This window comes from Chroicocephalus ridibundus, chromosome 1 (assembly GCF_963924245.1).
Source record: "Chroicocephalus ridibundus chromosome 1, bChrRid1.1, whole genome shotgun sequence".
NCBI classification, from domain to species: Eukaryota; Metazoa; Chordata; class Aves; order Charadriiformes; family Laridae; genus Chroicocephalus; species Chroicocephalus ridibundus.
The window spans coordinates 203,392,645-203,418,940 of record NC_086284.1 but is presented as its reverse complement, the minus strand read 5'-3'; the positions used below and the strand labels follow the sequence as shown (position 1 = coordinate 203,418,940).

Sequence of the window (26,296 nt, the reverse complement as noted above, 5' to 3'; positions counted from 1 at the left end):
AACATTACATCTCTCCTTATTTCAGGGGTTGGGTTTTCTTTTTTCCCCTTGGAGTGCTTTTGTTCTGTGCAAATTATATCTTACTTTTGGGGAGCATGACTGCAGAGGCGAACGGTCGCCGTGGCTGTTAAACAGAAGAGACCACAGGCATCAAAGTGCGGCGAGAGCTGTGGGAGGACCCAGGGATGTCAGGAGGCTCCTGCTCTCGGCAGGGCAGGAATCGTGGGAATTCACACCCAAAAAGGTGGAGACATGGCCACAGCGATATGTCCTACAGGAGGGCCCAGGACTAGGCTGGAAGTACAGCTCATTCAGGAACCGCTGTGGCAACCATGCCTCCAAAAACAGCGCGGGTGAGACGATGCATTTGCCCTTCATGGTTTTGCCCCTGGGGGGCACAGATAACTACCTCTGTCCAAGCCTTCACCTGGAGTTCATCTCAAGCTGCTTCTGCAGCGCTCAAAAGGTTCATGAAATACAGCTGGAAAAATCACACAGGCTTTCCACAGTGTTCAAGTACATTAAATTTGTTTGCTTAACTTAAATGACATCCTTTAACCCTTCAGCCATGCACATAGCTCCCTGCCATCAATGGCACGACTGTTAGTGTGTACATTGTTCGCTTCTCTACGCTAGTTCGTATATAAAGAAAAGAGGTTAAAGGGGTCGCTATTCTGAAAAAAACATGATTAAAAATATATGCCCTTCTTCACTCACCTCCTTACATCACAGGAAGTGAAGCTAATTCCAAATGACCCCAAACTAGCCAGTAATCGGGTTTCAGAAATATCTTGTAGAAGCTCAGTTTACCTTGGTGCCCGTAACAGAAGACTCCTGAAGACAGAGAAACTTTCATCATGTATAAATGACTAACAATTACATCAAAACAAATGGAGGGCTTCAAAGCAGGGTGGAAAAATGGGAGGAAATTCCATCCGATGAAGATAGGACATAATTATCTTCTACAGGAAATAAACGCTATATTTTTAACAGGTGACCAGTCGGACAGATTCAGTACAGGGTTATGATTGTGTAGTGATTTCTCATCGAGTCGCAGCATATCTCCCCAGACAGATGACAGGTTTTAGCACTTTCTTCTCGTTATTTTTCTACGTAGGGTCTTAATTGGGAATTGGAAACATGAGAGCTCCCAGAGCAGGCTGCATTTCATTGACTATTACCATTCGTATTTCATTTTTTACAATTAATTCCAAGATTCCTAAGTACCTCATACTGGTAGGTTACTACGCTGAGTTAATACCATGGTAACATTTCAGACTCTCCCAACTTTCAGCCCTAGCAATTCTCTGCTCATTCTGATTTACGATCGCTGCATTCCGTGAGCCAATACACACTGCTGCTATTGAAACCAACCTATGCTGTTTACATATTAAATAGATATAAAATCTGGATTGTTGTAAACAATAAATATTTACATACAAGCAGAAAACACAGTATTATTATTAATAGATATAAACTGAACTTGCAAATGGATATGAGTGTATTTAAAGAAAGGACAAAAATCATAGGTAAAATAACAGCCCTTAAAGGAGACTGGGACAAGATTCAACAATGCATCTTCATAAAATATTCCTGGTAATAGATTACTCGTTGATAGCATTTTCCACCGCATTCTGCAAAGGGGATGAAAATCAACCAACTAATGACCACCATATGTGGGTGTGTCAGGTTTGACGGAAAAAACCACTGTCGTGCAACACGGAGCCTAAAGGCACTAATGTAACGTAAACCAACCACAGAGCAGACAAGAAATTTCTGCTGCATTCGTTCAGCAATAAACCAGAAATATTCAACAATATTTGTATCAATCTACAGGATAAGGGATTCCAGAGCCCTTTTGATCATCGTTGGGTGTGTTTTCCCCTGGCCAACCTGACTGCAATCATGACCCAAACTGCCCTTCCAAAGAACAGTGTTTCACTGAAGTTCAGTTAACTCTGAAACCTAAAGATGGCAAAGCTATAAGCAGTGCTCTCCTCTTAACTTCTGATCGCTTTAATATCCTGGCAGCTGGACAGTTAATTTTTAACTCAACAACTATGCACAGAAAATACCGTTACAGATCAAGTCTTTCTTTGCGTATGAATAACATAGTGCCTCTCCTCTAAATATGTACCGTGTCTGTTCTGACTACAGCGTTAATTATTAAATATGTCCATCAATTATTAAGATATGATTATTCTCTTTCATTTTTGAAGTATATTTAGCCTTTTTTTCTGAAGACTTCTGGCAAGAGACCCACAAAATGTGATGTAGGAATGCATGTCATTCCAAAACTGAAGATATGGATGAATTAGCCCTATTTATATGCATATCTTTCTTTAACGAAACTTGCAATTTCTAACCATTCCTATTTACAGTATAATAGTAGATAAACACGTTAAATGAAACCAACCGGTCATAAAATCTGTTTTGTGATTCCCAATGCCACACGTATTTTGCATTAGCTGTACGCAATGGATAACGGACTTTATAATGTATTTCACTGTGGACGTCATTCATGAGAAGCCTGGCAGGAAAATCACTCCTGAACAAAGACCAAATACCCCAACCATCCCACGGCTCTATTCAGGGCTTCACCGGTCAGGCAAAAAGTTGTCTGTATCTCCTGAGGAAGGTCCTGCTGCCCTAAGCCCTGCTCTGATCTCGGGGAGCATCTTCTGCCCCCGTTGCTGGGGAAAGCCCAGTTCACCTGCTGCTGCCATGTCCCAGCTCACCAACTCCTGGCTCCTTCCACCATCTCATTTTTAATTACAGCCCTGAAGCCAAAAGCCACAGAAAGTGAAGGAAAACCCTTCCACCTAGAGGGCTGGATCCAGCCCAGTAGACATACACATCATCTAGATTTTTTTTACATGGAGACTTAAATAATTTATGTTTTCAATTTTTTATAACTTCAGCAGCGAGAGGCAGCATTGGGAACAGCCCCTTCTGCTTCACCCCTCGTTTGCAGGGGTCACAGCAGACATTGCTGAGCCGTCAGCATAAATTACAGCCAGCAGCACGTCAGTGCAGAACGCTTAAATGCGTGTGCAATTTCAAATACATAAATAATCCCACTGACTTTACTGAAGCACCAGAAAACATTCAGTTAATATTTTTTCATAACTTCTCAGGAGTATTTGAGAAGCAGCACTTTGATCTTTATTAGCTGTCAAGTCCATGATGAGGCAAAGTACGTTCCTCAGCAGGCTGCTGGAGACAGGCCTGGAAGCAGCTACGTCCTTCTGGAGTTTGGACATTTACAAACTGTAGCTAGCTTGCAGTACTTCCCATAAATGTGTGCTAATGCAGTTTCTTGGGACCATGATCCATCCTCATGCTCTGTGCTTGTTGACAACCAAAGGCTGACGACCTTCTACCGAGGCTACACACTCCCACTATACCCTGGTAGGAGGGGACTGCTAAGGGGCCAGGAAGGCTCCTTGAACCACGAACCAGGGGATGCATCCCACCTTTTTCCTTCCAGACAGAAGAAACACATTTGTGGCATTTTGAGCAGAAACTCACACAAAGCAAATTGCTTCAGCAGCTGTTGGGCCCCCTGCATGACCTGGAGCAAGGCATGGTTCCTACCACCATGCATGCAGAGATACGGGACTTACCCTAAGTGATGTGTGACACTCACAAGCCTTCTCCCGACCAGAAGGCAGCGCCAGGAGTTTTTCTCCCTTTGACTAAGAATGTCAGCAATTTCAGCTTGACACAGAGCTGGCCTGGTTGATGGTCTAACATATAAATCATGGGTCAAAGATAAGATAAACACATACCAGTGTAGTCCTCGTAGCATTCACAAGTGTAGCCCCCTTCTCGGCTCCGGCACAGCCCGTTGCTCCCACAGGGGTTGGAGTAGCAGAGGTCAATCTCCGTCTCGCAGTAGTCGCCCGTGAAGCCCGGGGGGCATCGGCACCGCAGCCCATTGATGGGGTGGATGGGGCGGAACAGGACGGTGTTGGAGCTGATGAACGGGGCCGAGCTGTCGAACTTCAGGACGGAGACACACTTCATGTAGTTCTCACAGGGCTCGCGCAAGCAGATGTTGTCGTCGAAGGGCAGCACCCTCTGCGTGGAAATCATGGTCAGCAGGGTCCTGTTGAGGTAGATCTGCTCCTGCAGGTCCTCGGAGGGGAAAAACTTGTTTCGAATGCCACCCGGGAGCAAAGCCGAGAAGGTCACGTTCAGGATATTGGAGCTGACGTCTGTGTCATTCTGGATGTTGAAAACGAAGATGCCATCCTTGGCGGTGGAGAGGACTGTTGCCACCCCCTCCACGAACAGGGACAGGAGGGGAGAAAGGAACCTCTCCTGGGACATGTTCTCCAGCCGCACCGTGATACTGTTGGTGAGCATGTCGTCCGTGATGATGGTGACGCGCAGGGTGCAGACTGCCGTGACACTATGGACACCATCTGAAGGGAGGAGAGAAAGATAACAGCGATGTCAGAGAGAAGGCTTCAACCTACGGACAAGGAGGCTTCTGCAGTCTCCTGGAAATAAAACAGACCTGCGAGACATTTCGGGGCACCAGGATGAGAGAGGGAAATGTATCCACCTTCCACAGTGATTACCAATGCCTTTACTCAGGAAAACAAAACAAAATCTTGTAAGGACTGTAACACAAAGGACCAGGGACATCTCAAGGAGTCCAGAATACCTGGAGAACGACCCAGGCAAATGATTGGCAAGAGCCAACGAGCAAATGGACAGCCGGAGAGCCCCAGGACAGCCAAGGGGAAGCCAAGGGGAAGGGGCCTCTCCTGATAGCAACTGAATGGATCTTCATACAAGTCGCTCACTGCTAGCCTACAACCAGTGCTGGGAAGCTGTCGCTTTTCACAGCACAACAGCAAAATTATCTTCTCCCGGCGCGGTCTCAGGCTTAAGGAGCCAGAACAGATAGAGACTTGTTACCACAGCTGTAGAGAAAAGTCACCTAAGGAAACAAGTCTTCACATCTGAACACCTGAACTTCTTTCATTCCTCACACCTAACTTCTTCAAAATACTTTTATGAAAATAAGAAAAAAAATTCAAATAAAATATGTCTGTAACCAAAAAGTAGACATTTAAAAACTATTCCATTTATCCTTCCTTTAAAGCTTTTCTGCTATTTCTGTGGATGTTTTGCAATAAAACCTGTAAATCTATAAATATAGCACTAGAACCTAACACTGGACTGAGAGATGCCACTGTAAAATCTCAGTACACCCTAAGGCTTACAGTAGTGCTGTGAATGTACAAACTCTAGAGCATTCTATCACTATGAAACATAATTATGACACAGTGAGTGCTATAATTAATCCAAATTTGATGCGAGCATGGAACGGGAAGTTGCATCATCACTGAAACGAAACCACTTAGTTTAACACTGTCTCCGTGCTAACATTAAGGGCTCATTAAGAAAATGCAGACTGCATTACAGAAAACGTGTCTAGAATTCCAGGATCACCTAGAAATGCCAGGAGAGATCAAAACTGGCTTCTGATAGGAAATGTTCCTTCTCAAAGATCTCATATTGTAAATAAACAACCAGAAGTGGTTGTGTCTCTCATGAGAGAGATGGACTAGTTTGAGTGGCCAATATCAGGCCCACAGGGGAATTAAGAACTGAATCAAGTTACCCTAGGTCCCAGCTCAGTGCCATAGTCTTGGCTCAAAGTATCCCAGAAATAATCACTTCACAAGTGACCTGCTACTACATTTATTTCAATTAAACCATAAGATATATTCAGAAATGGTTTTTGGATCCCATCAATGTAAAATTGCAGCAGAAACTGCATTTGAATCAATCTAAACCCCAGGTGAGAACAAAATTCTAATAGATGGATTGCTAAAGATCATTTTCTGACACTTTATTATCTCAAACTGTAAGTTTATGACCTGTGATGGGCTCTTATAAAAGGTCTGTCAAGAACAGAAGAATCAGAACGGCTCCTTTCCTATTCACTGTCACCACTACACCTCAAGTGCTCTTTTGTTTTAAAAATACATGTATTGTTGGAAGGTTTTTCCTCCAATAGTACCGTAGCAATATAGTAAATTATGGCAGCACAATTAACCAAATGGCTTTTGACTCCCTCCTCCGGATCCGGTTGCCTGTAAAAGCTCAGCTGTTGACTTTTTTCAACACTGAAGCAGCTTTTAGGCAAACAGAAAAATCTTTTCTCCTGTGTGCTACTTTACTACTGCCTCGCTAAAACCAAACAGTCAGAAGAGGTCATTGTTCAGGTTGATCTGTTTGACGTGCTCCTCACAGCAGCTGATGTGACAGCTTTCCCTTTCTCCCAAGCCTGCAGAAGTCTTTCTCTCCTCTTCCTCAGACTCTAGAACCACGCGGTTTCAGCCTCCATCAAGACCCAAAGCAACCTTGGAAAATGATCAGTAGCCAAAATCCTCACTTCAACCTCCTCCTCCTGCGTAGCCTGTGGATTTCTGGCCAACGGACAATAGAGGATGCACCATATTTTCATAAATGACATCCTCAGACTAGTCTACCCACTTCTGTCAACTGGAGGGCTCACTCCCCTGAAAGGCCAGAAGCAGAACAAACTATTCACTTTTTTTTTTCCTACAGCAATTGACATTTGCCTGCCTGTCCCATAGGGTGCCTGAACTACTTTGCTATTTGTTGCACAATATGCTACAGAAGTTCTCTCATACCAGCGAGAACGCTGGACAATGGGTCCTTTTCTTAAGCAAACACTATGATCTATAGCCCGTGGTATGTATAGTAAGAAGACAAAATACGATCCACTGTCTGACAACGCACTAGAGTCTACAAACTGTCATAATCAATATCAACTGTCACAATATGCAAGAGCTTCCCAGCATTCACAACAGCTATTCTGACACAGTTAATAAATCACTGGAAAAAGCCCGGTGTCAGATACCACACAGCCTCCTTGTTCCGCAGGCAGCACAAAAGAAAACCGGGCACAGACGTATAGCTGCAAAATGAAGTCGTGTTTTAAAAGCCAGTTCGGCTTTGTGCGGCCCTGCTGCAGAGCATTAAAATAAAAAGAGAGTAAAAAGGAGCTGAGCATGTGTCCTATAGGCAACAAAAGCGCGGCAGGGCTATACAGCCTGCCGGACAAGCGCCTCTTTCATATCACCAGCGAGTCTGAGAGCAGCATCACGGGATCCGATCATCTATTCATTCAGAAATTCGGGGAAAGTTGAAACAATCTGTGGTTTTATGGGACCAAATTAGTATCTATTCTACTTTCAGCAGACAACATTCGCTTTGAGGGCTGGAACAGGCGCAGTAAAGAAAGCGGAAATTTTGTCCTCATCTTTATTGGGAATTGAATTAAGCCGTGAATACATGCTATTATATGTATTTTGAGATTCACAGGTGAAATACTCCATGGAAGTTTCAAATGTTTCCTGCCAGAAAGGTGAGAAAAATAATATTAGGAAGTACTATTTTATGGAGCAGTAATACTTTATGTCTTTTCACTGTCTGACATGCCTACCACGTGCAGCTATCTGATACACACACACACCACCCATCTGTTGTTCTGCTAAAAAGGCTCTAACAACCTGAGTTTTCAAAGGTCTTATGACACAGCTATAAAGTGTCCCTATCATGTTTTGGCAGATGCAAGACGGCTTCAGTCAGGGGTGTGAAGCACCCTTCAAGTGACGCCACACGGGAGGAACTCCGGCTACACTTTACTCTTTGGAGCAGACCTTCGCACAGATGAATACAGACACACATGCAGGGCTTAGCTGTCACCAGTTCTCACAGCCGTCATCTGCTTGGCTTCAGCAAACTGGCTGCATGCAGGAGTCTTCCTGATGGAGCTCTAAAAACACGAGCCATGCTGGCAGAAGGGACATATAGACATCCTGCTAAGAGGGGCTTGGGCAGACAGCCTGGATTGGAGCAGCCCAAGCACCTGAGAAAAGGGAAATGCAGGACGGACCAAGGAGGAAGACAGGATTCAGGCCGTCCTTTTGCAGGGTTGGCTCCTAAAACCCTTGTACCAATGGCTTTTGTCACTCTGTCCTCAAGTTTCTCTTCCGTGAAGTGGGGATAATGGCACCTACATGCACATTGTGGAGTAGTGGGTGCAGATGCTGAAATGCGGAGATACTGGGGTAATGAAGGCAGCATAAATATCCTAAACAAATCATAAAAGGTTCTTTCAAAAGCTGTTACAGCCACGCTTATCAAAAACAAGGTGGGAAGATTAAAATAAAAGACTCTTAGCGACTAACATGTCAGTGAATGGACAAAGAGGATTCCGGATGGACGGGTGGCTGCACAGGAGAAGAGGTGTTCATTACAAACACAGTCCCTACACACTGAATTTATATCCTGGTGATATTATTTTATGTACGCTTTCTACAAGAGAAATCTCCAGGAGGTGGAAATCAAAGCAGACTGCTGTCTTTTGTGTCACTGTCGTTACTTGAATAGGCTCCTTAAAAACATAACTACCCATCTTCATCCTCCATCAAACTAATGAGAAGATTCAATAGCAATCACATACCCTGATGCATTACAAAGAAAAAAGAAGACAGTAAGGATGACAAAAGCTTGAACCTCTCTAAAATACACTAGTAACAAAGAATTGATGAAATAGTCATTTCTTCATGCTTATTCTTATTTTGTGACAAACCAAATCAAATTCGAGACTTTAATCTCAGCTTTCTGTCTTCTGGCAGTCCATAAACCAAAGAATTTTATTATCTAGAAATGTAAACACAGCAAAGTTTAACTGAAATGCACATTTGGCAACAGCAGTACCTGGCCAGAAAGGATCTTTTTGTTTGCTTTTTAAGTTGGCAGAAATAAAATAATTAACAATTTTTTTTTGGTTTATTATATACAAAGGTCTTAGGGCTGCATATCAAAGATGAATATTTTATATAAATATTTTAGCATCAGAGCTTTCTTTCTTAGATAGCCCAACCCGCGTCTATTCTAATTTTGCTTTATAATGCATCTGGAAGTAACCGGTATCAGTTTCCGACAGCCACGCAAACTCCTTGGCTAGCAAAACGTAGGGTAAGGACACTCCATAGGTTCAAAGAACCTCTTGCTCTGCCCAGCTCATTAGAAGCAGGCATGCCCATGGGTAGCAAACATCACTTGGTAACATGCCTTTGAATGATCAAACCTCCATCCCCCATTGCTTCCAGGCGTGTCTTTACATAGGGGAGTTAATACACACCTAGTCCAGTGCTAAGCCTTGATTTAATGATGAGGGTGCCATATTTTTAGCGTCCTCTCCACTGCTTGGGTGGCAATAGCACGTAAGTAGCACCAGCTCATAGCATTAGAGACCTCAGGCAATACTCGACTGCTTGAGCAGAGCTGGAACCCAAACCATGCTGCCCGCTGAGCAAACAGCAGTAAAAAACCGGCAGACGTCCATAAAAGTGAGATGCACAGTCCTGCGCTAAGCTTCAGCTTGCCTCAGAAAGTCTGAAAGCCTTGCAGGGCTGAGTCCCTTCCTTGCATTGTGCTTCCACCACCATGGAAACGGATTTAAAATGTATGAAATACCACTGTACTAATATCACCCCTTCCAAACCACTGCTCTAGGCACTACAAAGCTTCACTTCTGCGAGTAGAAATGAGAAGTCTACGAGCATCCATAAGAAAACTCTTTAAAATACTTTCTACATTATGGAAAAGTTCAGGGGCTTATAGCACAGAGAAAATATCCTGAGAGAAAGTAAGCTGCACAGGAAATGGCGGGTGGGAACCCAGGTAAGATGCTTTGCCAAACAGCAGAAAACATTACCAGAAAGGAAAATGAAAACAGGCATAACTGTGAATTTACAGAGACCCTACCCCGGGGTCTTCCCAGTTAGCGAGCAGCCTCACTGGAGAAGCGTTTCAGGACAGAAACTGTGCAGGTGACCCCATTCTGAGGTGCCTTCAGGGCACCTTGGCAAAGGACGTGGGGGCTGGTGTTGGCCTTGGATCTCTGAAAGGCCAGAGCGATGGGCAGCGGCGAATGTCCGACGGGCATCCCTAAGTAGTTCCTGGTTTTTGGTAGGAACAGATGAAAGTATGAATTTCTCTTCTGCTAGAGAAAAGCGACACTAAATGGTGCAATAACAGAAAAGTAATGTCCTTGGGATATACACCTCCTTCTGGAAAAAAATAAATGTATTCTGTATAATGCTCTGTAATTTCTTAGACAGGCACTAATGGATTCTGTCAGAGTCTCCCTCTCATTGGGATCGGAAAAGCTGCTGATGAGCAATTCCTTCTGTGTATCAAGTCGGATGCAATGACACAGAAATGATTCTCCCTGGCCACATGAAGCATACGTCATTGCTTTTGTCCCTTCGTTTCAGACTGCCAGTCTCAGCTTCGCACATTTAGGAGCACCAACTGCCAACACAAGTTGTGAGCTTTGGAAAGGATATATAAAAATAATTATCTATTATTCACACAGTGCCAAAGGCTCACATTGGAATCACTACTCTGAAGAACGTTGAAGCCCAGGCCTGCTCCAAATTCCATTACCTCAACAGGAAGATTCTCATTGACTTCAGCGGGCTTCAGTCCCGGCCAAAATTGGGCCTAGAGCCTAATTCCCTGAGTCCCTGCCCGGGCACTCATGCAGAGCTTCATTCCCGACCCAGCAGCCCCAAACAAGAGCAATTGTCTGCCCGGGAAAAGGATCGGAGTTGAAAATCAAGATGGGAAGAGCAGAAAGCAAAGGACGAGGGATGAGCAGGGCAAGCACGCAGACAGTAGAAGCACGGAACATGGAATGCACAGCACGAGTTGCAAAGGTTTTCCTAAAATCAGGTGTCTGAATCCACACCTCAACATCTCTAAATTTGCAGGAAGGACAAGCAGCTGCAGCCCCCCTTCTGCAGACGCTCTGTTTTGAAAACCCTGGCCAGTGTTGCCCAGCATCCTTTGGGAAAAAAGAGGGTTCGGAAGGGCCACCGGCAGGAGGAAGAGAAAGATGTGTTACTTGGTGCTATGGGGGGATTTTAGATGACAGGGCGAGGTAAAACAGAACGTGGCTGAGCCGCAAGGGGTACGCGAGCACACCAGCTATGGGGGTTCAGTCCTGCCTGAGCTACATGGGAGGGGAGTGTCCTGGGGAAAACACCTCTTGTGGGGGAAAAGAAGGTACCTGGGATTAAACAGTCCAAGGCTGGAAGCTTGTCAGAGGACAGGCAATGGTCCACGCTGCCACAGAGTGAGTACCAGCGACAAGCTCTCCCCAAACCAGTGTTAACCACAGTGCCTCCAGCACCATCCCGCTGCCACCGCGGCAGCTCAGAGCACCCGAGGGGTCTGCCCCGGCCCACCCAGGACACAGGGTACCCACCTGGGTTGTGGCGGTGCCAGCCTGTGCCCTGCCACTGCACTGCCCTGTGATCGCCTCAGCCACAGCCGTGCTTGGGAAGTGATGTCGGGGTCAGTGCAAGCAAAGGATCCCGACAAAGTGTCCAGACGCTTCCAGGCAAAGCCACCTCTTAATGCTCACAGGCTGCAGACACTCTTAAAAACACTCCAAGTTAAACTTTCATGTACTTCTTTTTGCAAGACGAGTCACCTCTTCATCCTGACTGAGATGGATATCTGGGATGCCCGGGGAGGGTGGGCAGTGGGGACTTGGGGCTTGCGACGTTCCCTTGGCAGCAGCCATAGCAGTACCAGCTAAATCAGACAGCTAAAAAAAACCCCAACCTGTGGGAGGAGAAGCCGTGCATAAAGCAACTGTGAATTCCTGATGTGTGTAAAGAGAAAAAAAACAGACTAATTTTGGCATCATTATCGTTAACGTAGCCTGTGCTGTTCAGGATTATTTACTTTGTACACAATACTGAAAAGAAAAAAACCAACATATTTTGGTTTGCAGCTTGAACAGGGGATTAAGAATAAATTGATGCCAACTGGATTGCTCAACATTGTACAAGATTGCCATTAGCTTTTCTGAAATCAGCACCTGCAAGCTGAGAATTTTGAAATGCTAATTGGGTTGATAACACCAGTCTGGGGGAATATTTCCGGAGGGTGGGAAGTCAGGCAAGTTGGATCTGCTGGCAGGAATAAGCACTCTTGAATTCTGACGGCAGCGAGGTTGAAAAGATGCCTAACTTCCCCCAGCGCCCTCCCGCAGCATCACCCCTTGCTCCTCAGGTACCTGGTGCGCAGGGGGTGTAACCGCTGGGGGGGATGAGACGCAGGCAGGGGAAGCTGGCAGGGATGCAGCAGTAGCAAAGTGGAAACAAGTCCCTGTGCCGAGCAGAAAGCACGAGGGTGAAGGAGACTTGGAGGGAAGTACGATGTGTGGGAAGATAGCGTGAGCACGCCAATAACCAGCTCCTTCCAGACCATTTTACTGACAAGGCAATTTCCCTGCTAGCTAAAATGCAAACTGATTTTCCCTCCCAGGCTCTGCACATCTCCGTGTACCTCAGCTGGTTCTCCTCGTTAGCAAGGACCGACAAGACTCCCCTGCCTGGCCACGCTCTGCAGCGGGGCTGAGCCTGCTCCAGCGTCGTGGCTTGGACCAGTTCCCTGCCTGCCGACACCGGCACCGGCAGCACTCCCTGCCCGGCTCCTGGCCGCACCGCTCCTCGGAGGGATACGCAGCCCCTCGGAAGGGACACACAGCCTCTTGGAGAGATGCACAGCCCCTTGGAAGGGGAGGCACAGCCCCTCGGAAGAGATGCACAGCCCCTCGGATGGGATGCACAGCCCCTCGCAGGGATGCACAGCCCCTCGGATGGGATGCACAGCCCCTCTGAGGGGATGCACAGCCCCTTGCAGGGATACACAGCCCCTTGGAAGGGATGCACAGCCCCTCAGTGGGGATACACAGCCCCTTGGATGGGATGCACAGGCCCTTAGAGGGATGCGCAGCCCCTTGGATGGGATACACAGGCCCTCACACGGATGCACAGCCCCTCAGTGGGAATACACAGCCCCTTGGATGGGATACACAGGCCCTCACAGGGATGCACAGCCCCTCAGTGGGAATACACAGCCCTGCGGAGGGATGCGCAGCCCCTCAGAAGGGATAGCGCAGCCCAGGAGCCCACCCTGCTCCTGCTCCACGGCCATCACATGAGCTGAAGAGATGTGTTTCCATTTCATGCTAATGTCCACGGAGACTGTGTGTCTTATGGCACCCATCAGACCTGTTCAGATGAAAAACCCCACTCCAGATCGCTACACCAGATACATTCACAGACTGACTTGCTGGGGGCTCCGTCACCTCTCATAAAGCTTGATCTCATTTGATGTATAATCAGAACCATTGCCTAATTACTGCAGTAATTTTTAAGCCTCTCTGAACTTTAAAGGGAGAGGTTTTTAATATCATTTACATTTTCATTCTAATTAAATGCAAAGCTAAATGTCCACAGCTAAAAGGCAAGCACTGGTTTCCCAATAGGCTTGCATTGCCTGCAGCCACATCTCACAGGGCACCGCAGTGGTGGCCGCAGTGGCTTGGACAGGACACGGCCAGGCAGGAGGGGATGCCGACGAGCATCGGGGTGCATGGAGCCCAGGAACGGAGAGCCCAGTCACCCACTCATCCCACAGCCAAAGGGCTATGGCCATCTCTGCCTTCCCAGCTGTAGCCAGTTGTACACAGGACTCAAAACAGGTTTCTCAAAGATCCATGAAAGCATCAGACAAACTGAAGTGCAGTCATGGCATGCTCCAGCGTTAACCTCCACTCAGGGCATGGTCTCCAAGTAAACGTTGTATTTTGTACAGAGTAAGATAACGGCAGCGTGTTTACCCCGAGACATGCCTTTACGTCACTTAACCCCACTTCAAAAGAGAGCCCCTGCTTTCCCCCATGCTGCCGGGGGAGCATGGGTCCCCACAAAAGCTCTCATTCTCCTCCTGGCTACACATCCCCTGCAAATGTTTTTACTCACTTGGTCTGATTAAAGCAAGAACTTCCCCAGGCAAGCCAGGGCGCCGCTCAATCTCTCTCTGCACTTTCAAAGCAGGAGTGGATGAAAACTATTTTGGGGATGGCAAGGTGGGGTGGGAAGAGTTGGGGTGGGGGCCTGGGAGTTTCAAAACAGGGAGCAGCGACAAGGAAATAGCCTCTCTGCCTCAGTATTTGCACCCATACTGCATATTAGTGACCTCAAAAGGATCCTTCCAAAACAGTGTCAGCAAAACGAAATCCATCACTTTTATCTTTCTAAATGTCTCCATGTTCCCGTGTTCCTTTTGCCTGGAGATACGGCTCTGCTCCTTGCAGTGACCCACAGTGAAATCATGGGGATGCTTCCCGCTGGACGGAGTTCAGGTTTGCTATCTTGACTGGAAAACAAAGGAGGGAACAATGAAAAAAGATGAAGGTCACGTTTTTCTGATGTCATTTCTGTTTACAGGCAGGCTTTCCAAACAGCTACGTATCAGCTGAAAAGAGTTATTGATACACTGGGCAAAGCAGAAACTTGCCCAGCTCCCTGAAACAGAAAAAACACCAGAAAAATTCACCTGTGGGAGCTCAACAGGTTACAGGCTGCCCTTGTGCTCTGCTGAAGCAAAGCTTGGGAAACTAAGGGCGTTCTTAGACATATGTGTGTTTTGTTTTTAGTTTTCTGTAGTTTCGGTCATCATAAGACTATTTGCAAATTAATACAAAGAAAAAACAGAGGGTTATCCATCTGGGGAAGGACAAGCAGTGCACCGGGTGCAGGAGAGGTTGGTTCAGCTCCTCCTTCTGCCCCAGGAGATTCCAACACGCTCAAAGACGAGGGACCCACACAAGCAGGGTAACACTCTTGTGCTGCTTCAGTTCACATCAAATTTATTGATGGGAGCGATGACTGGGGCACAGATGTCCCACCTGTAACATGCATGTCCTAAAGGAAAGGTTTCAGAGCCTTTGTAACGCTCTCTTTTCTCTCTTTCTCTCTCAAGTTCAAGTAACGTTTAAGAGTTTTTAATAAGAAGTCAATCAAAACAAAGAGAAGTGATGGCGAGCATCAAGGTTCATCCACCGGGATCCAACACAAAATACATCCATCTCCCACAGTCTGAAGAATTTAGACTTTGCATTAGCTTAACTTGATCAGAAATACCCAGAATGAAAATATTTTCTTCAGCAAAATATCACATATTTCCGCATTTTTGGTTTCAAAGGGAATAGGTTTTCTTTTTTCTTACTAGATTTTCAACTGACTGGTTTTGCTGATCTTTTCTGTTAACTGAGGTCTTCTGAGTTAAGCAGCATCAGAAGCAAACAAGCAAATAAGAAACTTGAGGAAATAAAACTTAAGCAAATAAGAAACTGAAATAAAAAATATTTGCTTGCATCATGTGATTAAAATAAAAAAATAAGAACAGAGAGATAAAATAAACAGGCAAAAACACCTTTACCAAACTTCAGTAGTTTTGGGAAAGACTCACCGGGCACTGGCAATATTTATAGAAAAAATGTATGTACTTTGTCCAGATTCTCTGCTGATAGGCAACCCACGCAATCTTTTGAAAACGCAATGTAAAAACAAAGATGATCTTTGCTTAGCTAACCATCTACGTGTCACTTGCCACTGGCAATGAGATCATGGTATTTTTGGCCACACGGTCAACTGAGAAGATTATTCTTGGATCCCTGCCGTTAAAACTAGTATGCTGGACATGAATCAAAAGGGACAAAGCACTTGTTTCCTGTTTCTATAATCCTGAACCTGCAGTGGGTATTTTTCTCTCCAAAACTTTCCCAAAGAGAAAAGCAGCGCCACAGACAAAACCGGGAGAATGCAAGAGCTTGAGTTCTATCGCCGAACGTCATCTTGGGAAGCTGATGCAGAGAAAGGGCAGGTCAAGTTATGACAGATTAAAGTGGGTAATAGCAGTGACTGGGAGCCACTGGTGGAACACAGAAACTACGCCGATCTTCAGAAACGATACTGCAATCTCAAATGCCTATCTAATGATTTCTATTCAGCTGAACTGTAGGAATGGATTCAGAACTACATGATTCACTTCGTTAAGAATCAGATAAAATTTTCTGCCAGGCACTTTGTAAGACACAGATCACGAGCGAAACGGGTATTTTGCGTTCTAGGACTAACATAAGGCTTTCCAACCACTTCCATAAGCAAATTATCTTTAAAGGAATTTACTACATGGATAACAGAGGAAAACACTGGTGCTCTCAATACATCCTTGATCTTACCACAGCATTAGCTGGGCATCACCAGGAGGGCACCAGGCTAGGCTCTGCTCATCAGTCCCGTGCCTTTGGCCAAGGGCAGGGTGACTGCTTCTCTTCTGGGTGATGGTTCTGTCCTTCCTACTCTGCCAAGGCTGCAGATGATCCAGACAAACACTCATTACGGGTGAGTGCCAACACCCAGCAGGCACATGCCCACCACCGAGCCATCGCCTCGGCAGGGCAGGACGATTCCTCACGCCGCCTGCATCACGCACAGCACAAAGTTTTACCAGTGCGGTGACAATTTATCCACCACTTCCAGACATCCCATCGAAACTATTGCTGCTACCAGACCGCAGGACATCCTGACATCCAGGAGCAAAGTCAACCCAGGCAAAAATTCCAAGTGGAAAAGAGGACATACCCAGTGAAAGCTGGACACACGATGACCTTAATGGTGCCATGGAAGAAGCACTTTTTGACTCCCATGGAATAAAGTGCCCATGGAAAAAAGCTTCATTGTACACTGAGTGCTCTCAAGGCTGTTTGTATTTTCTACAAAGGCTAATGAATATATATATCTTTCCTTCATTATAGTAGCAGTAGATTGCTAGCATTATTTTTCATTGTTTTGGTTGTATTTTATAGAAAAATACAAAATATTTGCCTATGAAAAATATCCTCAAAAACTGTCACCGTTAACAGTGAGCCTTAAAACGAAAATCATTAAGGGAAAACATGAAAATCCTCACTCTATGAATCCTTACCCATATAGTCCCACTGATATTAGCAGAGCCTGAGTGTTACGGGACTGCTGGACATGAAGCCTTCAGCCCGAGCTCCCAGACTGTACTTTGGTACGACTTGAAGAGCGCGCAACTTCCCGAGAAACCACTGAGTCAGAAGGGTGAGATTTCACCAAACATTACTAGGGGTCTTATCACCTTCCCGTGAAACACACCAAACCCCCGTATCAGCCATTTGTATGCATGCACTATAGGATAAATTTTATCCCTGAGTGAGTGTAAATACTAATTTTATTTTTAAAAAATTCTCCTTTTTAAAAATTTGGTACTGCACACTGTGAAAAGCAGCTGTCTGTAGATCAGGATTTTCTCTGCAAAGAGCTTATCTGAATTCCTGCAGGATGCTTCATACTGCGGCGTCATTTCCCAAGAGCTCAGATAATTGGTGAAGTTTAATTAGTAGAAAGGATTTGCTGTTTCAGTGTCCACAGCACACTTTTTCACCACCTGATCTCCTGGGCCATCTGTATAGACAACACATCAGAGCGTGCCCTTGAGCACGGCCACTTCTCCCTCTCTCTCTCCACTGATAAAATTAGGTTTATGTCACGGCATCAATTGAGTGATATAGTTCTCAGCCGGAAAGTGTATTTTAGGTATTTTCTGAAATTTCCTCAGTTTTCGTAAACCTCTTTAGCCCTGTTTAGATCTAGCCTGGTATTACTTGGCCAGTGCTGAGCATCCTCACGAAGGAGCTTTCTAAAGGTTGACAGGACACCCCGTTATAGCACCCACAGTCACCACACTGGGTCAACAACGCCTACAAACGTCCCATGGGCCAGGGAGAAGACCCACTCCTTCTCTCTGCAGGACAGACCAGAAACCCCTCTCTGTTCCAGTGTGCAAGAAAACCTGATGGCCAAGGTGGGCAAATCCTACCCATGGTGGTCCACAGCTGCAGGAAGGACCTCAAAGTGCTGGCTGCTCGAAACATTAATTTCCTTGAATGTCTCACAGGTGGACCCTTGGTAAAGGGAAGCAGAGATTCAGGATTTGCAGGAAAGAAGTATTTCTCTCTGGGCGTGACAGCTGGTGATGGGGAGAAAGGCAAAGCAGCTGCAACCCAGATCAGGAGAGGTTTATAGGGCTGCTGGGGCACAGCATGGGGCAACCTTAGTGGAAAGGACAGAAAAATTCCCATAAACATGTGCCGGGAAGGGAGAGGACTTCGGCATACTCCAGGTCAGAGGCAGCACAGGCAGGAGGGCTGGGGGCAGCGTGGGGCCAGCGGTGATACCTGGCCGTCACCCAACCTGGCTCCAGAACTCGTCAGGCAGACGTGATGCCTCTTGCAAGATGCACACAAAGGTATCACGACAGCTGGCTGCAACATCTGCAGAAAGCGTCTAGTGGAGGAAAACCATTTCTACCAGAAATCTCCCAATATCATGTCCCTGAAAATAATACAAATTAACCAAATCACACCCTTTCCGCTGAGACTTTCATCGGGAATGACTCAGGTAATTGCTACCACCCCATACATTATTTTTTTTTTATATTCATATATAACTCAAAATCCTATACTGGTAAGGAGGACTGTATGGAGTCCCTGCTCTGGACCTCCAGCTCAGGCTCTCCCCGTTACTGCTGACTCCCATCACTGCTAACGAGAGGCGGAACCAGCTCTTCCTCCAAGACCCCCACAGAAGCAGAGAATTACTCCAGAGAAGCTGGATTTTACTCCTCTTTTTATTTTCTTCCCTCCTTCCAAGCCAGAATGAACTTCTGCCTTTGTACCTACAAGGAGGTGAAGGTGGAGCAGGACAGTTCACAAGGGTGAGCTACCCCGAGCAGCGAAGCAGAAGCAAATTTTGATGCTACATTTCGGGCGGGGGGGGAGGACGATGACTGTTCACAGGCATGAAGCCTGCGGGCCCAGACTTGAGCCTTGATGACCTCTAACTTACTTTAATTTCATTACAGTAAAATTGAAAAGGGCTTCCCCACTTGCCAAATGTATCTTCTACTTCAGTTTCATAAAAAAAAACCCCAACCGTTCTAATTAAGGATGGATGTATAATTAAAAGTAAAAAAAAAATAAATAAAGCTTTTCAAGCTCAAAATAAAATATCCCAGGCCTGAAAAAATTACCATTTTGTCTTTGCCTCTTTTTCAGAGACCTGTTTTGCAAGGAAGACATTTCGCAGTCTCCTCTTAGGGAAATCCAACTCCACCTTCTCACTCCAGGACTGCTGCCGCCTCCGTGTTTAATGGCTAAATCCTTTCGCATTTGTCTTTGAAAGAGGCTCCCGTGAACAGGAAACCGTGCTATGACACCAGGCTCCTGTGCCAGGCAACTTACTCTTTAAGACAGCTCAAGGTCTGTAAAATGACCTCTCTCGACTCGCTTTCTCAGTTGGCTCAAGACATCTCCTGCATGTTGTTTCTACAGCAGTGACCTGAGGCTTCAGAAAATGCTGTAACAGGTGGTTAAAGTTAAGTCAGCACCCAAAAAGAGGAAACATTTTCATATTACCTACCTAATACACTTTTTTTCCTTACATCCGCACTCGCAACCAGAATTTGGGGTTTTTTTGTACAGGTCCACGCATGACTCATAGCCAGACACTACCCAAGGCCAATGGATAGGATATTGCAAATTATTAATATATAGTAACATATATATAGTAACAACATAGAGTTGTCCGGGAAGCACAGGATGCTCTCTCTCACAAAAGTTTTAACTTGCCAACGAGGCAATGATGTTTCTGTAATTACTTTTAAAAGTACTGATCTCATTCGTTGCATGCTGTGCACCGCTGTGGAAGCGGTGGGATTTGAGTAATTATACTGTCCTAGAAATAATCCCAAATTACCAGCGGAAGCTGAGTAGTAAGAAATAATGTGACACCAATGAGGCTGTACAAGCATGAAACACAGAATAGTTCTATATTACCACTTATCACTGTAAAATAAATATGGTGTTTCCCTCTCTCCTTTCCGAGCAGAGTGAGGTGCTCAGCAGCACTGAACTCCAACAGTCTCTACCTGAAGGAGCAAGTGGTGAAGGGACAGGGATGCTGAACTGCCTCAAGCAGAATAACTCTGCTCTGCAACGCCTTTGGTGTACTGGGGTTACTCCAGATTTGCACAGAGGTACCAGAAGGCAGAATCTGACCAAATCACTTTAAAAAGACTGAACTGCTTGAGATATTAAGACCTGAGAACCCACCTCTTAATACGCCATTGCTCTAATTTCTCTTCTTAAAGCATTTGCACCAGTAATCAGAGGTGATCACTGAGCTCCATCCTGCACCTTTAATTACAGTCTGTTTCTGAAAGCCCTGTCTAGAGGCTAATCCCTCTCCACTCAGCTGCTAGATCTGCAAAGCAGGGCGAGGAGGCAGATGCACATTTGGGGAGGTGAACAGGGCCCAGTTTGGCATCCCAAACTGTCACAAAACATCTGCTAATACTGAAGCCAACTACTTCAAATGCAAATTGTCAACAGTCAGTAAAGAAGTGGGGCACAGAAGCACAAGCAGGGGAAAACCACGAATGAAAATGCATCATTCAAGGGTAACTAAATATTATTTTTGTTCAGTACTACTGGTGCGGGCTCAGGTTCTGTCAGCCCTTGTCTGGAGCAGATGCTTCTGTTGGAGCAGATGCAGAGACCTGCAGAGCTTGCAGAGAAGAAAACTGGGAACTGTTGGAAGTCCTCCCTACAAGAGCTCAAAGGAGATAGGAAAGAAAGGAGAACTGGCACACCAACAAGAGCAAATTTAATTCTCAAGGCAGTAGCGTAGTGTCTCAGAGGATCCTCATGAGCTGAAGAACCGTGTCAGAGAGCTCACATTTCACTGTAGGCATGGCATTGAGATTTCCACACTGTTATGGTCACTCTGCTGCCTCTACCATTGCCACCTACCCTCCACTCTGCCAACGCAGCGGGGCTCCGTCTCCCAGTATCAGATTTACCCTATGATTCATCTCCTCTCATGCGTCTGCCCCTTCCTCCACCTCCCAGAGTGGGCACAAAGTCCTCCATCCTATTCTCACTGTAAAATTCTCTCTTCTGAGGCACCTATGGGAAACTGCCTGCCTGTGATGGCAGGGGACAGCAGGCGCAAGTGGCTTCAGTCACTGATGTCTTCTTCGTACGCTAAGGTGGGTAAAGAAAGGTCTCAATTGCAAACACAGACATAAATGTCCACGTCTGACTGTTCTTGCCCTTCCACCACCCCTCACCCTGAGTGAGTCTGACAAACTTTTACCATCTCTTTTCTCAGCCCTGGGGGATGGACGCCTGTTCTGTGTTTGTAGATCTCGCTCTGGCTCTCAGCAGGCTGCCAACATACAAGAAGATAATAGTAACACAGCAGAGGAGTCTCGGCAGAAAAGGATTTGTGGTCCCAGTGCATATGTTTGTGGAGAATTTGCTGCGTGGGCTTAGGGACTGCTCAGACTGACTGAGCTGCAGCTCCCACAGAGACCACTGCATGCACACAGAGTACCCAAACCTCCGAATTCACAGTCAACAAGCAAACATGAGACAGGGGGATGAAATAAGTGACCGCGACTGGTAGCTTCATGTGGTGAAGAGCCAGACCTGTGGTCTGCAACACGGAGAATGGGATGCTATGTTGCCTTCTGGGAGCTAGGATGGGATTAATCCAATAAACGTATGGAGGGAAAATAACCTCAGGAATACAGAGGAATTTTCTGAGTCACTATTACCAAGTGAAAACTAATGAGATGAGCAGCAGGCAAAACAATGCTTAACAGGATCACGCTATAAACATGAGACTAGAAAAGCGAAGGAGAAGCCCCCTCCGAGACTGCTTTGGTACCCACCACAGGTCAGCAGAGACACTGTGCAGCAGCCAAAGGATGCAGGAGTGCTGCAGAAACGGCCCTGCATTGGCAGGGCTCACGGGTGCCTTCTGCGATGAAAGGTTAGTACTAAGATTAAATGGTCTTAAGCGAAGAGGGTGCTAACCTCCCTGTGTTCACAGCTGACAATTCAGAAGAGCTTCAAGATAAGTGGAAAAAAAGAGGGGAGGCACTTGGCTCAGAGGTCTCATCACTGGCTCCAGCATGAAGCATGAAAGAAAAGATAATTATTTTTCTTACTTTCTGAATATATATTCTTACTTCTCAATTGTACGCCACAATACATATTACAAGAAGCTAAGAGACACACTGTGTGCTGATGGCTGGTGTTTGCTTCTGCTGCGGTCAGCCCCACAGCAAGTAAACACTGTCCTAACACACAGGTGCCTCTTGGGTCTACGTAATCAGGGTTTTCTGCAAGGCTGAGACAATGGCCAAATACATGACTCTGCAAATCCAACCCTCCGTTGGCACGTTTTATGGCTTCAAAAATCCTCAAAAGTCAAAATACTAACTAAAAGCGTAAAATATAAGCACTCAGTGCCAACAACATGAATGTACGCACACACAATGCAGAGGGTACGAGAAACAAGCAAGCTATGGTAAAAATGTTAATAAATGATGCAATCTGTGACCTAGGCAACATCACTAAACAGAGAACGATTCTTGGACTTGTAATGGAGAGAGAGAACAGAGACAGAGGTGGGTGATGCAACGCTAGACGTTGCTAACAAAAACCCCCAAGTGATAATGCAGAAGCATAAGGAGGTGAAATGTTATGGGAGGTGAATAAACAGGGTGAAAACCAAAGCAACTGTAAGAGGCAGCTGAAGTCAGGCATCAGGAAGAGATCACAGCGCAATATAAACTTGCTTGGCTTTTCACACCATGCAGAGACGCAGGGAATTTTAACACACTATGTGTTTCCATGCACTGTAACCAAAATATCTGTATTTTCTGCTAGCAGAGCTAAAGAACAGTTCTGTGATACAGAAATAGTAGAATCTAATGACAAAAATAAAGAGACTTGAGAGGTCTTAAAACAAGAACTAGCTGGTGTTGCAATAACAGGGTAATTTTAGTAATCATGGGCTAGTAATGAACACAGCAGCCAGCATATTTAAGAGTGATTTACCATATAAAACAACAAAATATTTAATTCCAGCGACGCCACTATCTGCAGGATTCAAACGTGACACAAGCTAATTTAACCCAGCACAAACTTTGCGGGCTGCACTCTCCTTAACGTAGGCTAGTTACTGATTTTAGTGATGCCTGATAAAAGATGAGTATCGCTAGAATGTTTTTATTTGAACTGCAGAAGTAATTTCCAGTCCACCTGGACCCAAGAGATGGCCACAGCATGTTGGGTTCGCAATGGCTGCATGTGCAAATCTGACTGGGGGTGACACACCTACACTACACAGCTGCCACCTCCTCCCGTTTAATTCCTCCCTCTCGCTGCCGACTGCGGTGCAGAGCACGCGTTTTTGGCTCTCGGCACTTCATGAAGTCATCCGGACAATGCACATCCGACTCTTTAAGCCGGGACTCCTCGCCGAGCGCGCGTTTCCCAGCCCATCCAGCTGCCCTGCAGGCCACTGCTGCTCTTCCTCCAGCAGCTCCCCCCGCATGACACGGCCCCCCCAAGGACTGGTTTGTTCAGCTCAATTAAACAGCCCCCCGTCAGTGTGCCTTGGGAAGGGAGAAGCTTTCCCTTCCAGTGAATGACGGAGATTGAAGCTCCTGTATTTATTATATTCCGGCTGGTTTCAGAAGGACGTATGCCTGTATTTAGCCTGGTGACACAGCGACAGGCACCAAACGATGTTTGGGGATTTTAGAGGTGGGAAACCAGTTGGTTTCTCTTCTTGATACCCTCACTACAAAGAGATACTAAGTGGTTCGTGTAAACAAATCCAGAAACACCAGACTTCCTAGTTAATAATCTATTTGATACATTGATAAAAGTAAAATAACAGATGACCTTTAAAAAATATTTACTCAATTCCTGATTCCTCTCTAAGGTCACCTCTCCAGCCACCTGGTAACGCTTTCAGATTTTAAACTGCATTTTATCAATAAAGGGTCTTTTTAAATGATGCCCACCAAAAGCAACACAACATTTTGCTGTTCCTCGAGCAGATACACCCCGCAGCCGGCAGAGCAAAGATCTTCTACCTTAAACTAAATCCCAGCCACCCAAAAGGCTCCATCAGGCACCATGTGCTTGGCAATACGCCGTGCTGTAACCCCACTGCCGCAGCGGGGTAGCTCTATCCTCATCTACCGTCCTCAACCAGGAGAAACCTTCTGCCATCCTACCTCCTACCTGACAAGCTCGGGAGCCTGTTCATCTTGACACTGCTGCCCCAGAGGGAAAAAAAAATGACAAACATCGGCTTACAAGCTGGAAATTGTTTAAGTATACTCCTCCTCTTTGCAGAGCTGAGAACAAGGAGCTGCAAGATGATGTGCATGAGAGTCCCTTTGATAAGAGGCCAAGAACTGACACCAACAAGATAATCAGGCCTTCAAACCAGGCGTGCACATCTGGGATGACTATCTCCAGCTCCCATCTGACAAGAGAATAATCCTATTAATATGAGTCTTTGACACCAGGTTGAGTGCCGCAGCAAAAGACAGAGATTAAATGAGTTTAACTTGGCTTCTCTCTGGCTTTTACTAGTGTCCCAAACACCGACTCATGCAGCATGAGGAGGGGGGGATTTTACACCAAGGGTTTTCTCTTGGATGGGTTCAATCCCAGCTCGGTCACTCTGGGACCTTTTGCACTAAAATTCCAACTGCAGAAATTTCTGGGGGAAAAAAGGTGGTCTCTCAGACACGACTGTGGGACTTTACATGGACCATCCAAAAAGCCAAGCCCTGCACATTGATCCCCGGATGCCCATAGGGAGGGAGGGCAAGGCTGTCCCCACGCCATGATGAGTAGGACTGTCCTCGACACCCTGCGCGGTGCAGGGTACTACATCTGGGTGAGAATGCCACCAAGGCCACAACACAACACCTCTCGCCCAGCATTATGTCCAGCAACAGGAGCATCCACCCGGGCCTCTCACTGGGCTCCCACATGGTGGGCTCTGCGTGAGTGACACAACGAAAGATGTATGTAAAACATCTGTCCCCAGCTCGTACGGGCAGGGAGGGATGGCTGGAGACAGCCTCTGGAGCAGACTGGGTCGGTCAGGAAATGCGCTAACCCCAAAAGAATGAGCCACTCAGCTCCCGCAGCTGATGTCAGCTGCTCCTGCCTTCTCCTGCCTCAGGTGAGTTGATTCATGCATTTTATAGCCGTGAAGCATGAAAGATGCTATTGTTCCTCGAAGATCCCCACAAGATGCAGCTTCCACCCTGTTTGGCCCTGTCCTTGCCTCCTTACCAATGGGTCTGAAACACAACTTCGCAACCCAACACTGCCAGCTTTGGAGAAGTTCAGCCCCAGCTCATCCCTTGGCTAGCCCTTATTTTCCTTCTCCTGAATCCATACCTCTGAACACACAAGATATAGGAGAAAAACAGAACACAGATGAGGCTCCACCTCAGCCCTGGGTCTTTCAACTCCTTTCCTGATCTGTTTTTCGCTACCTCCCCCGCCGTCGTTTTTTTCTCACCAGTCTGGTGTGGGTAATGAAGAGAGAATATGCATTTTGCCTCGAGCAAGAGTTTTTTTAGTTCAGATCAGCTGCCTCTGAGTGGAGTAGGTGATTCTGGTACAAGAATGGGATGCAACCCACAGCAGACCGAAATAAGAAAAACCTGATGGCTAATTTACTGGCTGCTTCAAGAACAGACTATACCCTGACCCTTTCTTGGCTACAACAGCTACAGTGCTTTGACGTGCTGTGGCTCTCCTGCAAAGCGCAAGACCGTACGTGCACCTACAGCTGTTCCAGAGGTTAATCTGGGGCTGCGATGCACAAAGGTCTGTGCTGCTGGAGACAGCTGGAGGCCTCCACACTGACCTGGTGAAGGTGACGGTCCCGCAGGCCACCTGGCAGCCGGGCAGGACACTGTGCCTGGCCTGGGACACCCACCCTGAGCAGCTCCGCCAAGCCCCGGACAACGGCTGAAATCACAGATGTGTACCGCAGCCTCCTCGGGGGAAAGCCAGCATTCAGGTGAAACCCATTAAAACCAGCCCAGCAATTAACATCCCACAGCTCTCAGTACAAGAAAATCAACTACGGCACCACTTGAAGTGTAGCGCATGTACCTACATGAAAATACTAAAAGGGAGCTTCAAAAGACAGGCTGAGGAGAGAGGAGGAGCTGGGAGGCTCAGAGCTGCCCAGAAAAGGAGCCTACAGCAGTTTTTGTCTCACTGCCGTTGCCAGTTGCCCTTCATAAACAATGTTCGGGAGAAAAAGCCTCCATAAATGTCAACAATTGCAGTTTATTACATGATCCATGACCTATTTGTAAACTGACTCAATTTCTTAATTATATTTGCCTTTAGATGGTAAGAACCATACAAAAAATT

General features: G+C 46.2%; 1 protein-coding gene across 1 annotated transcript in view; it reads right to left on the bottom strand.

Annotated features, from left to right (window-relative positions):
* Positions 1-26,296, bottom strand: part of CELSR1 (cadherin EGF LAG seven-pass G-type receptor 1) — a 175,233-nt gene that overhangs the window by 98,428 nt on the left and 50,509 nt on the right. Inside the window, exon 2 of the mRNA XM_063323392.1 lies at positions 3,792-4,430. Within this exon, the coding sequence (XP_063179462.1) occupies positions 3,792-4,430 (639 nt within the window). The remainder of the gene's footprint in view (positions 1-3,791; positions 4,431-26,296) is intronic.